The sequence below is a fragment of the Piliocolobus tephrosceles genome, chromosome 2 (assembly GCF_002776525.5).
Source record: "Piliocolobus tephrosceles isolate RC106 chromosome 2, ASM277652v3, whole genome shotgun sequence".
NCBI classification, from domain to species: domain Eukaryota; kingdom Metazoa; phylum Chordata; class Mammalia; order Primates; family Cercopithecidae; genus Piliocolobus; species Piliocolobus tephrosceles.
Genome location: NC_045435.1, coordinates 36,728,215 through 36,744,198, shown reverse-complemented (window position 1 = coordinate 36,744,198; position 15,984 = coordinate 36,728,215). Strand labels below are relative to the sequence as shown.

The 15,984-nt window shown below is 41.1% G+C and overlaps 1 protein-coding gene across 1 annotated transcript; it reads right to left on the bottom strand.

Moving 5' to 3' along the window:
- Positions 1-9,455: 9,455 nt before the first annotated feature.
- Positions 9,456-15,315, bottom strand: NDUFB4 (NADH:ubiquinone oxidoreductase subunit B4). The gene is made up of 3 exons (XM_023214373.1): positions 15,089-15,315; positions 10,509-10,655; positions 9,456-9,576 (listed from the first exon to the last, which is right to left on the bottom strand). The coding sequence occupies exons 1-3, from the start codon at positions 15,266-15,268 to the stop codon at positions 9,514-9,516; spliced, it is 390 nt and encodes a 129-aa protein (XP_023070141.1). The 5' UTR covers positions 15,269-15,315; the 3' UTR covers positions 9,456-9,513.
- Positions 15,316-15,984: the final 669 nt, after the last annotated feature.

Sequence of the window (15,984 nt, the reverse complement as noted above, 5' to 3'; positions counted from 1 at the left end):
CCTGTGACTTAGAATGCCTAACCTCCTGGGAATGCAGCCCAGTAGGGTCTCAGCCTTATTTTACTCAATCCCTATTTAAGATGGAGTCACTCTGGTTTGAACACCTCTGACAGAAGCAGGAATCCTTGTTCTCTAAGTCACCATCTCTTAAACCCTCCAGGCTGGATCAGGTGTCCTTTCTCAGTACCTGGATCCCCAATGCATCAGTCTTTATCCCTTTCAAAACATGGTTGAAGATACGTTCTCTGGAGTCAGACTGCTCAGATTTAAGTCCCATCTTATTAGCTCCATGGACTCAGGCAAAGTATTTAAACCTTCTAAATCTCTTTGGCATAAAGGGGCTATTAGGACCTACCTGAAAGGGTTGTTTTGAGGTATTTCGAGAGGTGTGTAAAGCCCTTAGTTTAGCATAGTGCCTGGAACACAAGTCAGAGTTAGTAGTGTTGGCTGCTGTAACTGTCTTTGTCCACTATAAGTTCCTCTAAGAAGGAGCTGTATCTTCTTCATATTAGTATCCTCAATGCTCAGCAAATAATAGGGGCTCAATAAGTGTTTGATCAGTGCAGAGGAGGTCTGCACACCTACAAGAATTCAATAGGACATAGGCTCCTCCACCCCAGCATCTCCAGAAATCCAACCATCCCCAGTATCTGCAGACTGACAGCAGCTCTTCCTCCTTGCGGCCTGAAAAACTGTTCTGAAAGGACCAAATCACTTCTGGGCCACCCTTTCTGCACCACATGATTTTGGAGGGTAAGCTGCCTACTCAGCTTATAATAGATGGCTTCAGGGAAGTTGGTCAGTTCCATCTCCATCTACCCTCCTCCCAAGTCATCCCATACAAAATAATAATACTCCCTGATGTTTTCTCCATTTTCTATAAAATATGAGTAAAACCCTCTTTAGAAAACTCATGTTTTTAATGGATATGAAACATATAATGTAAGTTGTTTTTGTTGTTGTTGTTTGAGATGGAGTCTTTCTTTGTCACCCAGGCTGGAATGCAATGGCATGATCTTGGCTCACTGCAACCTCTGCTCCTGGGTTCAAGTGATTCTCCTGCTTCAACCTCGCAAGTAGCTGGGATTACAGGTGTGTGCCACCATGCTCAGCTAATTTTTGTATTTTTAGTAGAGACAGGGTTTTGCCATATTGGCCAGGCTGGTCTTGAACTCCTGACCTCAAGTGATCCACCTACCTTGGCCTCCCAAAGTGCTGGGATTACAGGCGTGAGCCACCATGCCCAGTCTAATGTGAGTTTGTTTTTTTTTTTAAGTGCTTAAATCTGCAAAGTTTCAGGAGTCTCCTACCACCTTCTCCTCCTACCCTCAATAATTTCATACCAGAATTCAGCCCCTGAGTACCTCCTATACTGATTTATGGAGCAACCTCAGACAAATTTCTCCTTCCCCCAGTGCCAAGATTCCTCAAAGCGTAGTTATTAAATAATAGGTGAATTACTTAAATACAGTTGGTGATAGAAGTGAATAATAACTCAAAACTGATAACGTGATACTCCTTGTGATTAAGGGGACAAGTGAACTCTAGTGCCAGGTTTGCTCCAGAAATCTCAGATGCTCCACTAGCCATCCAGCTCCAGGAAATTCAGAGGTCAGGAATTGAGCTTCCTTTAATACTTTGAATCCTGAAGCTTGGCAATGAGATTGATGTGCTCTGTTCTTTCTTGGTAACTCAAAATGAAGATTCTCCAAATAGGTGATGTGGCGCCATGTCTCTCCAGGCCACAGTGAGTAGCTGCAGAATGAAGAGTCTCTATCTTACCACAGAAATGGCTGTAAACAATGCAGCCATAGGGGAAACTATTGGAAGTATTAGTCATATTTATAGGTATAAGTGGGTTCTCTAAATGAGGAATAGAAACACGATAAAATTCTATTTGTTCACACAAAGGTAGAAAGTGGCAGTGTGTCAAAAAATTACAGATGCTGATGAGGATGCAGAGAAAAGGGAATGCTTATATACTGGTAGAAGGAATGTAAATTAGTTCAACCATTGTGGAAAGCAGTCTAGAGATTTCTCAAATGACTTAAAACAGAACTACCATTTGACCCAGCAATCCCATTATAGGTATAGATCCAAAGGAATATAAATCATTCTACCAAAAAGACACTTGCACTTGTGTGTTCCTTGCAATGCCATTTACAATAGTAAAGACACAGAATCATCAAAGTGGATCAAGTCAATGGTGGATTGGATAAAGAAATCTGGTACATATACACCATGGAATATTACACAGCCATAAAAAAGAATGAAATCATGTCCTTTGCAACAACATGGATGGAGGTGGAGGCCATTATCCTAAGCAAACAAATACAGGAACAGAAAACCAAATACTGCATGTTCTCACTCATAAGTGGAAGCTAAACCTTGGGTACACACGGACACAAAGAAAGAAACAATAGACCACTGGTGGAGGGTGGGAGGAGGGTGGAGGGTGAGGATCAAAAAACTACCTATCAGGTACTATGCTTAGTATCTGCATGATGAAATAATCTGTATGCCAAATCCCTGCAACACACAATTTACCTATATAACAAAACTGCACATGTACCCCTGAACCCAAAATAAAAGGTTTTTTAAAAAAAGACAGTGGCAGTGAAAGCTTTGAAAATCCAGAATCTTTGAATATATGTATAGAATTACATTTTTAGTAATTTTAAAGTGCTATCCATATTTTGTAACCATACAAATTTGATCGAGAGAGCTTCTTGTGCAGATCTCTGATTTTTTCAAATACCCCATTAATTATCCTGAGGAATATAGAGATAGATAATAAGCTATGAGAAGACTGCCAGGTGCCACTAGGAATGAGAAAACGTAAAAAGGAAAATAAATCAGAGAGTGGACCCACTGGGATTTCAATCAGAGCATGGATGTTATCTTTTCCTCCAGGATCCACAATAAAGGGTAAAAAGACATAATACTTGAACCAGCCTGTTAGGGAAGCAATATTGTTACAGGGACAGGGAAAGGTTGTTATAAAAGTGTAAGGAATTATAAGACTGACTCCTCATGCATGTGCATAAAGGAGAACTCATAGAGATAATGTATTTAGACTTTCATAAAGCTTTCAACAAGTTCACATCCAAATGAGTCATCTTGGTATTGGCAGGGGTTGCTTTGTTCTGCATTGAGGGCTGTCTCAAAAATTGAAAATTATGTCTGATTGAAAATGAACATGATTATGGTCCTCCTGCAGCCTCTCTTGTCCTGCAATCATCCTCCATCCAGGAACCAGATGATTTTCCAGAAATGAAAATCCAATCAGGTTTGTCCCGCTTAATCCCTTCAGTGACTCTCACTGCCTTCAGGCTAAAGCCTAAACTCTTTATGTGATAAGGGCTTTATGATCTGGTTCTTGGTTACCTTTCTCATTGCACACATCATTTTTTGGATGCTCAATAGTACCAGAGTGAGCTCCTGTGCCCAGTGCCCAGAGCTAGTGCATTGGTCAGACAGATGGTAGCATGTGGGTCTCAGATGAGGTGGCAATTGTTGCCCGCACCAGACCACCTCCTGGTGTGATTTCAGACATTTCGTTGTTCCTGACTGATAAAAAAAATCTATTGAAACTGATTAAACCCACAAGAACACACTGTTCAATAATTCCTAACGTTAAAACATGTTTTTAAAAAATCCTGCTACGTAAAAATTCCTTCAGGTACTGCCTTCTTTCAACATTTAGGTACCAAGAATATACTGTAAATATTTTTCCTGTTACTGAGGGGTACAAAAATAACTCCTGATGAAAGAAGACTAGTATGATCAAGAATTAATGTCTTTAATATATATTGTTTAAGCCTTAAAATCATTAAGAAAAAAGATCTATCAGAAAAACAGAGCCAGGTCGGGTGGCTCACACCTGTTATCCTAGCACTTTGGGTGGCCAAGGTGGGCAGACCAGTTAAACTCAGGAGTTCAAGACCAGCCTGGGAAATATAGTAAGACCTCCTCTCTATTTTCAATTAAAAAGAGAGAGAGAGAGAAAGAAAGAAATACAGGCTGGGCACAGCAGCTCATGCCTGTAATCCCAGCACTTTGAGAGGCTGAGGTGGGTGGATCACCTGAGCGAGCCCAAGACTTCGAGATCAGCCTGGGCAACATGGCAACACCCTGTCTCTCCAAAAAAAATACAAAAACCAGCAGGGCATGGTAGCACTTGCCTGTAGTCCCAGCTACTTGGGAGGCTGAGGCGGGAGGATCTTCAGCCCAGGAAGTCAAGGCTGCAGTGAGCCATGATGGTGCCACTACATTCCAGTCAGGGCAATAAAGTGAGACCCTGCATTTATTAGTAATAAATCATTAAACAATACTATGTGTTATTAGTACATCTATTATAAAGATAAAGAAACTGAGGCACAAAGAATGTAAAAACTTTCCAGGTCACTTCACCAGTAAGTGACAGAGCAAGGATACAAGGGCAAAGAGTTTGGCTTCTGTGACTGTGTTCGGGGTACAGGAACAGACACTGCATTCATTGCCCAGGAATATAAAATTATAAAACCTTTCATATTTACACCCAAAACAAAACATTTGAATACTTATTGACCCAGAAATTTATCCTATGAGAAAAGTTAAGACACACACAAAAATTCATGGCATGAGCGTTCATTACATTAATTAAACAGCAAAAAAATTGGAAAATGAGTCGGGCACAGTGGCTCACGCCCTTAATCTCACCACTTTGGGAGGCCGAGGTGGGCAGATCACCTGAGGTCAGGAATTCGAGACCAGCCTGGCCAACATGGTGAAACCCTGTCTCTACTAAAAATACAAAAATTAGCCAGGCATGGTGGTGCATGCCTGTAATCCCAGCTACTTGGGAGGCTGAGGCAGGAGAATTACTTGAACTCAGGGAGCAGAGGTTGCAGTGAGCTGAGATCGCGCCACTGCACTCCAGCCTGGACGACAGAGTGAGACTCTTGTCTCAGAAAAAAGAAACACTTGGAAAATGAAATGTTCAACTATGAGATTGGTTAAATAAATTGTGGTAGACACATGGAATACTAGCAGTTATTTGAAATGTTGCAGAAAAGTCATTGCATGGAAAGATGTCTGTGACAAATCATTGAGCCAAAAATTTACAAATTATTATGCACAGTGTATCTCATTTTGTTGGAAAAAAAAAGATATATAAGCACAGAGAAAAAAAGTTTTAGAAGGACATGCAGTTGGCCCTCGATATCCGACGGTTCCACATCTGTGAATCCAACCAACCATAGATTGAAATTAAATAAATAAAGTCAATATAACAATAAAAATTATAGAAATAAACATGACAGTATAACAACTATTTGCATAGCATTTACATTGTATTAGGTATTATTAGTAATCTAGAGATGATTTCAAGGAAGATGTGCATAAGTTATATGCAAATACTGAGCCATTTTACATAAGGGACTTTAGCATCTGAGGAATTAGGTAACCACAGGGGGTCCCAAACCAATCCCTTGCAGATACTGAAGGACAACTGTACACCAAAACATCATCCCTGTGTGATGGACTTGGGAGCGGCTTTTATCTTATTCTTTTACTTAACTAATTTGTAATTTTATTTTTTGGAAATTTGTAATTTTCTTATAATAGACTTGTATACTTGTATTCTTATTAGAATAGCATGTTCCCTTTTATCAACAGAAAAGACATTCCAAGACCCCCAGTGGATGCCTGAAACCATACAGATAGTACCAAACCCTATGTATACTGTTTTTTCCTACAAATACATACCGATAATAAAACTTAATTTAGAAATTAGCCGCCAAAAGAGAATAAAACAATAACTAATAGTAAAATAGAACTATCATTATATACTGTAATAATAATAGTAAACACTGTTACGTTATGGGAATGTGGTCTCTCTCAGAATGTCTTATTGTACTGTCTCACCTATTTTAGAACTGTGGTTGACTTCAGATAACTGAGTAAGTGGGGGCTACGGAGTACACTAAAGTCATCTAGAAAAAAAGACTGAAGGTCACAGTAGGATTCCTTCTGTTTTTGCCCTCTAGCAAAATGAGAATAAAGTAATACAATTCTTTAAGATCTGGAGAACAATGTAACAATAACGGTCATTAAGATGGGTGGAAGAGGCAGGGTCTTACTGTTATTGTAATGATACGGGCAGAGACAAATTAGCAAACAGGAACCACATGGAAATTGTAAGATTTGGTCAAGTCTCATGGGCACAGGATGGTAGCTGTAGATCCAAAATAGTTTTAAGATCCATTTTGCAGGAATTCATGGATCTTTACTCCACCATTACACACAGCTACACCCACGTGTCTATCACCCTGGCCCCTTTGAATTGCTGTTTCTCACACCTTCTAGTATTTCTGCCTTAAAGCTTCTGTTTACTCATAGATTAGGTTCCTCATTACTTCAGTGTCCTAGTATGAGATCCATAAAGTGGGATATAATCTCTATAAAGGTTTAGGAGCCTCCTGTATCAGTGATGTTTGTGGGTATCCAGTGATCTTTGGCATACCAGGATAGCCCCTCCAAAGTAAAGCACAAGTTGAACCACTTCACACCCTCCACTACAAAGAAAAAGGCACAGCACTTTGTGGGCCTCTGGATTCTGGACACAACATGTACCCTACTTGGGAACAGTACTCTGACCCATTTATGCAGTGATTTGTAAAGCTGCTAGTTTTGCTTTTCCAGAGACAGGGTCACAGTTTGTCACCCAGGCTGGAGTGGAGTGGGTGGCATGATCATAGCTCCCTGCAACCTTGAACTCTTGGGCTCAAGAAATCCTCCCATCTCAGCCTTCCAATTAGCTAGGCACATACTAGGCATGCCTGGCTATAAGCTGCCAGTTTCGAATGGAGACCAGAAAGGACTCTGCAGCAGATCCAGGCTGCAGTGTAAGCAGCAACCACTTGGGTCATATAACACGATAGAGCCAATACTCTAGGTGTCTGTGGTAGCTAAGGATGCTGCTTGGAGTCTCCTGCAAGACCTTGGCACTAGAATAGTTGCAGTGCTGACTTCTGAGGTTGCGGAGCAAGGCCATGCCTTCTGCAGCAAAGAAAAATTCACCATTCCAAAAGCAGCTGGGCACCCAGTATGAGACGAGGTGACCGTTCAACCAGAACTGCCCAACAAGATTTGGTCAGAAGAACTGCCATGTGGTTGGATGGACACAACAGCTCTAGGGCACAGATGAATTTAGCTAAGCCTACTAAAGGCTTAAAGTACCAGCTTAAGGACATCTAGCAGGATTGAGGCTCAGGGACGACCATGTGCTATATGCAATGAACCAGTGGTCATAGATACAGTGCTATGCCCCAACAGCTAGAATTTATGACTCTGAGAACCAAGAAGTAGGATTGGCCCCTTTCGCCATCCCAGTGACTCAGTGGAACGTGTGCTTCCCCTCCCTCCAAATTTAGGTTCTACTAGATAAGAAGTCCTGATTCCCATGCTGAGGCATAAGAACACTTTCACCAGGGAAACAAAATAACCTGGTACTTCTTGTATTTGGGAAACAGTAGACCAAAAAAGAAATTTCCATACTGGCAGCAGTAAGTGACCCATGGAGCTAGGGTTGCTGCTACACAATGGGGCAAAAAGGGTAATGTCTGGAGTCCAGGGGATTCACTGGAGCATCTCGGTGCTTCCACTTCCAGCCCAACTGTAAACATGCAATTGCTACAACAAAGGGTTGATGATGATAGAGTAACTAAGATTCTGGTCCTTAGAAATGAAAGCTTTGGTGACTCCATCTGGCTAGCAATCTAGACCTGCTAAAATGATGGCCAAGGAAGAGAAATCTAGTAAGTACATTGAGGGGAGATGAATGGGCCAGTTGCAACAGTATGTACTGTAGCTTGTTCCCTTAATGGTCCATACTGAGTGTTCTGTAGATTGTACATAGCCATCACCTTGAAGGACATGTTATAGATTGGACTGTGTATGTACAAACAGATCCAAGCAGTGCATGAAGTGGAGGAAGAAATCCTATACCTCTTGTGCCTGCCTCACAACCTCTTGGTCCACCTTTTAACTCTACTGCTGCCACTGTCAGCTGCCTGCAAGTGTGACCTGACAATACTTTACTTCAGCTGCACATCACTTGCTTTCTGCTCTAAGCTTCCTTTCTCCTGCATGTGTGATGCCTGTAAAAACAGTCAGCCATTCCAAGGTATGTCCATACCCTGATGTACAAGAGAATTGCATGGGATACGCCTTGATCAATGAAGACAAGACAAATACTTGCTATTCCCACATCTGGTTGGAAAATTCAATGTATATTCCACAGGGCTTCTCAGAAGGTCCCAAGTGGGAGCCCATTACTCTCAGAGGTAACAGGTTCATGGCACATGTTTGCTGGCTTTCCCTCCTTCCATGTTTCACTCTTCCCAATCTTCTATTCCTTCGGATCACTTCCATCATAAACTACCTGCATAGAAGCCTTTCCCTCAGTCTCTGCCTTCTAGGGCAACCCAGGCTAATGCAAGCATCAAATCAAAGTGTAGTCGTATAGTCGTGAATGGCCTTTGAAAGTTAAGACCAATATACCATCTAAACCAGCCCTACAGAGCATGCTATCTACAGCACTTGACTTTACTCTGCCTTTGTGGTGAAACTATCACCCTACTATTTCCAGACTTAACTACAAAGCATAATACTGTTATTTCTTTGTCATCTTCATGACCCTGTGAGATCATAGGCTATCTCCATGCTATAGATGAGCATATGGAGGCCCAGTACCCCAACTGTTTAACTTGAGATAGCATTCTAGCCTGGATTTGACCTCCAAAGCTCATGCCCCTAACCATTATATTTCTGTTCCTCAGCAAGACCTCCTCTCTCCATCTCTTCACCCCACAGTAGCCCACAATCCAGCCATACCTAACACACCTTGCCCTTTCATGCTTGTTTTGTCCTGTCAGTCTTGTGAACTTCAGAGCCTAGATCAAATGCCACCTCCCTAAATTCCTCAGGTGGAACTGCTTCTCATCAGCTTGCCTACATCATTTTCCTGAATCTCGATTGTATTTTTTACATTGGTGTTAGTTTGGCTGCATTTACCACTGCAGCTGGGGCCAGACAAGGGCTTAGGTATTAAATAGTACCAGACAGGTAGTAAGCACTGAAATAATTGTTCAATTTTTTGAACAGCTGTCAGAGAATGTACTCCTTAAGAACAGGCTCTGTCTTATTGACTGTTGTATTCTCTGCACATAACATAATGCCTGGCTCATAGCTAACACTTGCTTGTTGAACAACTGATTGTAGAATCTGTACTCTAAGAGCTCACAGTTTAATGAGGAAAGAGATTTGTTTATTCATTCAACGTCCAGCAAATGTTTGCTGTCACTCTGACAGCAGTGATTCCCAACACAGGCCGCTTCTGCTTCTGTGTTGTTAGGGTGTTAATAAGTTTTTAACATTCAATCAAGGTAATACTAAGAAAGAGAAACTACTACTTAATGATTAATAGACGATTTATTTAGGCAGGAATACATATAGTCATCATTGCCAGACTTAACGTGAGAGCTGAAATGTTCGATCCAATTTTCCTTCCCGGATAAGTTTTTCTTTCCTATCCTGTATAGACAGGAAAAAAGTACATTAAAAACAATATATTCTGCCAGTTGGCTATATTAGATAAAAATAAATAATAAAAAAGACAAGAAAAACTGCATTTTGGCACAACCCATGTACAACTGACAAAGAGAATGAAACACTCCAAACCTAATTGCAATCCCACTGTCTAAAGCCCAGGGAGTGTGCGAAGAAATAGTAATCTAAGGAACTAAAGAGACAGTAAGAAAATGCTCCTATTCAAAAACATCTTACTCACATTTTAGTCATTAGAAATATATTATCCCACTTAAAAGCATACACTGAAAGCAAAATGCAAACACTTTCTGGGAAAGTGTGGACTACCTTTCTGCTAAGTAGATCATTTACCAGATAATCAAAATACACGAGCTCTAATGGGAAAGCAGATGGGCCAGTTAAAGACAAAGCTAGACGAGTGGGCTCCAGTGGCAACACAAGCCTGGGGGCTGCAGCTCAGGCTTTAGTACCAAATGTGGAACAGTTTGGTGCCAAAGATCAGCTTGACTTTCTCTACAATCATATACCCAGGCTGCTGATGGCAGCTATTCCCCACAGGCAGCTTGTGCTTCTCTGTTCCTAGAGTATTAATAGGTTTTAACATTAATTGGCAAAATGTGACCAACGTAAACAGAATTCACACAAACAGGAAACGCACTAAATGATTTATGTATTCTGCTAATACTTCACCCAATAAACATCATCTTTTTTAAAAACAAATGAACTACGAAAAATAGACAAAGGTAACTGAAAACTTTGTTTTAACTCCTGCTGGAAAGGAATAAAGATGAAAGAAGAGAGGAAGGGAAGGCAGCGTACAGCCCCAAGGTGGGAGGGGCACTGATGGAGAAGGAGCTGCAGCTGGGCCCTAGCGAGGGACCCTGTCACTCAACTAAACATCTGGTCTGAATACTTACCCTGTCAGTTTTGATAATACAATACAGGAAGATGAGGGGCCCGATTCCAAACAGAGCTCCCATGAGTGAGTTTTTAGGAGTGGGTCTGAAATTAGGATAGACATTTGTTGTTCTTGCATAGGTCCAACGAAGCAAGGCAGGATTTTCCTAAAATTAATGAAAACAAAAAGCTATAGAGCTTAAGAAGGATCACATTGAGAAACAAATTCATAGGGACTTCTGTGAAGGAGCACAGACACATTTTGTTCTCTAGAACAGTTAAGGGTATATCATGAATACTCCTAAACAGTTTCAGGAAAGATCTTTCATTTCTGGTGTGTTTTGAATTCTGATGGTCGTGTTCAAATCCTCCAGTATGTAGAAGGCTCATATCACCAATTAGCTTTCTGTTTACTTAAGAATCCTAATCTTTAAACTGTCATAGAAGCCACTTTTGCTCCTTTGTCATTTTTATCTATTCTTCTCTGGACTGTTTTTAGCTTCATTGTCAAGTGTGACCATCAGAACTACGCAGTATTCCCAATGAAGAGAAACAGATTTCATATGCTCTACCATGCTTTGTATTTTGTTTCCAGGATCCTTTCTAATGCTATTACCAAAATAGTCTTTCCAGGCTACAAATAAGCTGTAGGAAAATGAAGGAGGGGGTAGGCTAGCTGAACTGTAAGTTTTTTAAGCTGACTTGACTGATATTTTAAAAGCATTAATTCAGACATTTCACACTATTATAAGTTTTGTAGAAAGGTCAAAGTTGTTAAACAAAAATAATCAGACTGTCTTGGTTAAGAAAATAATTGTCCATTTTCATATATTTATACTAGAATAACTATCCATGAACAGCAAATCTACCCGCAAAAACATAATTAAATTTAATTAGCTAAATGCCCAAGTGATTTTACAAAATTAGTCTCCCCAATTAACTGACAGATAAAAATAAGCAAATAAAATCAGCTTTAAGACTTTAGTATATAACATGCATATTCAAGGTCCTAACCAACATCAAGAAGTCATGATTTGTAGAACTAAAATAATTTCACAGTCATATTTCAAACTAAATTACAACAATTTTACTCTGCGATAATCAGCTGCAGCTCAGAAGTTTTAAAAACAAAAAAACAAAAAAACCTTATAATGGAAATGCTCCTGGTTCCTTTCAGTCAGACTGAAATTCCTCAAGGGTGTAAGCACTTATTACTAGATACAAAGTCCCAAAATATCTTCTGCTCTTCTAGAAACTATTGATGTTATCATACCACATTAAAATGAAAGCACATGCAGGTTTTCTGCAGCATTGTTTATTATTATGCCTATACTGCCAACAAGAAGAAAGAGGGTAAAGACACAGATGTAGGTCCAAGAGGATGTTAAAGCTCAATAGCTGAAAGGATTAATGCATCTATTTTTACATCCTTTCTGCTATAAATGTATTTGAATGACTATCAAATGGCAGACTTCTCAATCTGCTAGTCACTTCTCTGTGCTTTAATATCTGCCAGATCTGTCTTCCAGAAACAGACATTTCATTTCATAAAAATACCAATTGCCCCATGACCATAGTTCATTAAGCCCAGTAATGTTATTAAGAGAGGTTCCAAAAGACACAGTAGGAAGAGTTTTCCTCCTCTGACATTACTAAAAGTCCAATGGACTCTCAGTAGCATCTGACATGGTGAAAACTCCTGGAAATCATTTCTTCACTTGACTTCCAGGCCCACACCTGTTTGGATTTCCTGCCAACTCTATGGCCATTTTCTCTTCATCTCTTTGCTCTTTTCCTCCACATCTCCCCAATCTCTTAATATTGGACCTCGGACCTTGCTGGTCTTTCCTATCTACATTTACTCCCTTGACGATGTCAAGGGAGTAAATAATCTTTAAATAATCTATCTAAAGGCTGATGATTCCCAACATTTTACCTCCAGCCCTGTAACTCTACCCTGAACTCCAGACTCAATATCCAACCAACTGCTCAACTCTGACATACAGTCTATCAGGCGTCTAAAATGTCACATATCCCAAATTGATTTCCCAATAGTCTACTTCACCTCCATACCTTCTCCTCTCACATTCCTGTGTTTCTTAGTAAAAGGCAACTTCATTCTTAAAATCACTTAGGTCAAAAACCTCAGAGTCATCCTTGACTCCTTTCATACACCACATCCAGTCTATCAGCAAACTTGGTTGGCTCTACTTTTAAAATACACCCAGAATCTACCATTTCTCACTGCCTTCTGCCACCACCCTGGTAGCCACTATCAACAGATTGGATTACTACAAAAGCCTCCTAGTCTCCCTGATCCTGTCCTTTCCCCCATAGTCAATTCTCAACTAAGCAGCCAGAGAACTTGTTAAGTCCAGATCACGAAATTCTCTATTCAGTAAAAGTCCTTACAATGACCTACGAGGCCTGGTGTGATCTTGTCCCACTCTGCCCTCACCTTTCTCCACTTCAATCACAATGGTCTCTCCAGTGTTTTTCAATTAACCTGACACTCTCCTGCCTAAGGGCCCTTGCACTTGCTGTTCCCTGATGCTGCTTTCCTAGAGAGCTAGGTCCCTCACCCCACTTCTTTCAGATCTTGATTCAGATGTCACCTTAAAACAGAGGCCTTCCCTGAGCCTAAGATTGTAGCTACCTCCCTCCCCTACTACTCACTCACACTCCAAATCTCCCCTGCTTTATTTTTTTTAATCATTTACCACTACCTAATACGTTAAATGATTTTAATTGTTTAACTTGTTTCTTGTCTCCCCTACTAGAAAGTTCGTTCTACAAGGACAGGAATTTTTGCCTGTTTTGATCTCCATTGTTATCTTGGCATGTAAAATAGGGCCATAATAGACCCTGAGCAATTATTTACGGATTCAATCAATCATTCTTAAAGATTAGGCAAGATGGCCGGGCGCAGTGGCTCAAGTCTGTAATCCCAGCACTCTGAGAGGTAGAGGCAGGAGGATCGCTTGAGCTCAGGAGTTCAAGACCAGCCTGGGCAACATGATGAAACTCCATCTCTATAAAAAATACAAAAAATTAACCGGACATGGTGGCGCATATCTGTGGTCCCAGCTACTTGTAAGGCTGAGTGGGAGGACAGATTGAGCCCAGGAGGCAGAGGTTGCAGTGAGCCGAGATCGCACAACTGCACTCCAGCCTGGGTGACAGAGTAAGATCCTCTCTCAAGAAAAAAAAAAAAAATTAGGCAAGACAATTTACATGTATTGATTAATAAATGATAGTGTCACACACTCATTTAATCAACAAAACCAAAGAGACTGGTAGTATTACCTCTATTTACACATGAGAAAATGGAAACTACCCTGAGGCATATAGCTAGAAGATAGAAGATCTTGGTTTCAATTTCAGGTCTGACTGAGGCCTTATTTTCTTTTAATGCATCACACTAACACATCAAACCCAATTATGTGAGTTTGTAATAAATGTGTCTTTCTGCACCCTCTTCCCAAGTTAACAAGGTTCTGGCTGTAGACAGTACAGCCAACTAGTTAAAAGCAGACGCTGTGGGTTACACAAACCAGGGTTATAATTTTGCTCTATCACCTGCTAAAGGGGCACCTCTATATGACCTACTTGTCCTTCCCATGTTGTCTTCTCATCTGTAAAATGGGGACAGTAGTAGAGCCTAATTATCCAAATAGTTGTGATATGTAAAATTTACCACAGTGCCTGGCACATTGTAACTTTTATTCAATCCTCATAACTTCCCCAAATTCCAAAACACCAATGCAACGTGTGGGAAATGTCCTGTTCTGTTAACATCGTATTTGACCTACTTAGCTCCCGTATAGAAAACTATCTGATAGAAGCATACCTGTTAATTACCAGTTTACTGAGCATATATTATGTGCTGGGAATGTTACACAGACTATCTTATTTAACCTCATAATTCTATAAAGAATGCACATCATTTATATATGAAATCAGGAAACTATAATTCAGAGGAGTTAAAGTTGCCCAAAGTAACAGACTTAGCCAATGAGTAGTGCTTTGGGTTCTGACTCCAAAGCCTAGAACTTCAACAAGCTGCAGGGTCTTTAAAAGATGCAGGCTGAAGGAATCACTGTATTCCCATCAGGAGAGAGCAGTATCCCTATGAAGTGTGAACTGAAAAGTAAACACCAGCTCTTTAAAATTTTATATATATATATGCATATACATATATATATAGAAACATTTTCTGAACACGCCTTACGAACTAGGCACTGTGCTAGGCCAGTCACATGCTCTATCTCATTTAATCCTAACAGCCTGAAAAAGAGTAAGTACTATATTACGCCCATTTTGCAGACAGAAAATCGAGGATAAGCAGAGTGAGTAACTTTCTTAAGGTCACGCAGGCAGGAAGTGGTCAAGTATTCAAACCGAGCCAGGTCTGACTCCAGAGCCGGTCCTCTCGAGGGCCAAGCTCTGGCAAAGGTAAAAGGGTAGTGAGTTGGCTAGGCCTTGAAGAACACCTGCGTCTGCGATACTGATCGAGAGCGGTGGCCGACCCATTGCGTGGTCTCTCTCGGTCTCTCCCAGGACTCGGACCCTATTCCCGCCCGGCAGGCCCCGCACTCACGATGAGCCCTCGGCGGTTGGGATCGTTGTACTGAAGCAGGTACTCTCGTTTCAGCCGGGCTCTTATGGCCAACCGCTCGGCTTGCGCCCGCCGGGTTTCCGGAGATGTGTCATATTCAGCTGGGTCGAGGGTCTCGGGCAGAGCGGCCAGGCGCGACGACTTATAGTTTGAGAACGACATCTTGGCGACCCAGGGCACAACTGCGCCTGCGCGATTCTCAGGCCCTTTGTCTGCTCACCTTCAGCTTCGGGAAGTGCGCCTGCGCGTTAGCAGAGGTTGGCGATGGCGTTAACAAGGAGCTCCGCCTCTTTCTCCTACCTTCCTGAACACGGCCGCGTCGCTTGGTGATATGCGCATGCGCGAAGTGCTCTTCTCACAGTGCCCCCTGCCCCACCGCTGCTCCCTACCTATTCATCTGTCACTCGGCTGCTTCTTCCTAGCAGGCTTGTCTCTATTGACATAACCAGGGCCTATTATGTAAAGTTGAGCTGTGTGGGACTAGCTGTGGAGTCAGAAGTCCGGGTTTTCAGTGTGGGTCTAACAGTGCTGTGTCACTTGGATACGTCACTTAACGTCTCTGAGTTTCCTTTTCATTATCCTGGAGATAATGACTCCTGTCCACCTAGTAAAGTTGTGAGGATTAAATAAGCTAACAAATAGATTAAGCAAAACAGAATTCCCTACCCAAGAAGAAGAGAATAAGCTTTTCTGTACGTTACCATGCTAGATTCATACAACATTAAGTGTAAGCTTATTTTTCACAGGTAAGAAATAATGATTAATAGGAAAAATGATGTTATAAGAGAAATGTTGCCTGACTGACTATAGAAGGTCAGGAAGAAAATGAGGTATTGAATAAAGCTCATGAGGAAATATCTTAGTTAAAATACTAAAAC

Bases quoted from the DNA above. Each gene is read 5' to 3' on its own strand.
- NDUFB4 (XM_023214373.1), bottom strand. From the start codon at position 15,268: ATGTCGTTCTCAAACTATAAGTCGTCGCGCCTGGCCGCTCTGCCCGAG. The intron at 10,656-15,088 runs GTGAGTGCGGGG...CATTAATTTTAG, and splicing joins CCAACCGCCGAGGGCTCATC to GAAAATCCTGCCTTGCTTCG. The intron at 9,577-10,508 runs GTAAGTATTCAG...CTGTCTATACAG, and splicing joins GTATTATCAAAACTGACAGG to GATAGGAAAGAAAAACTTAT.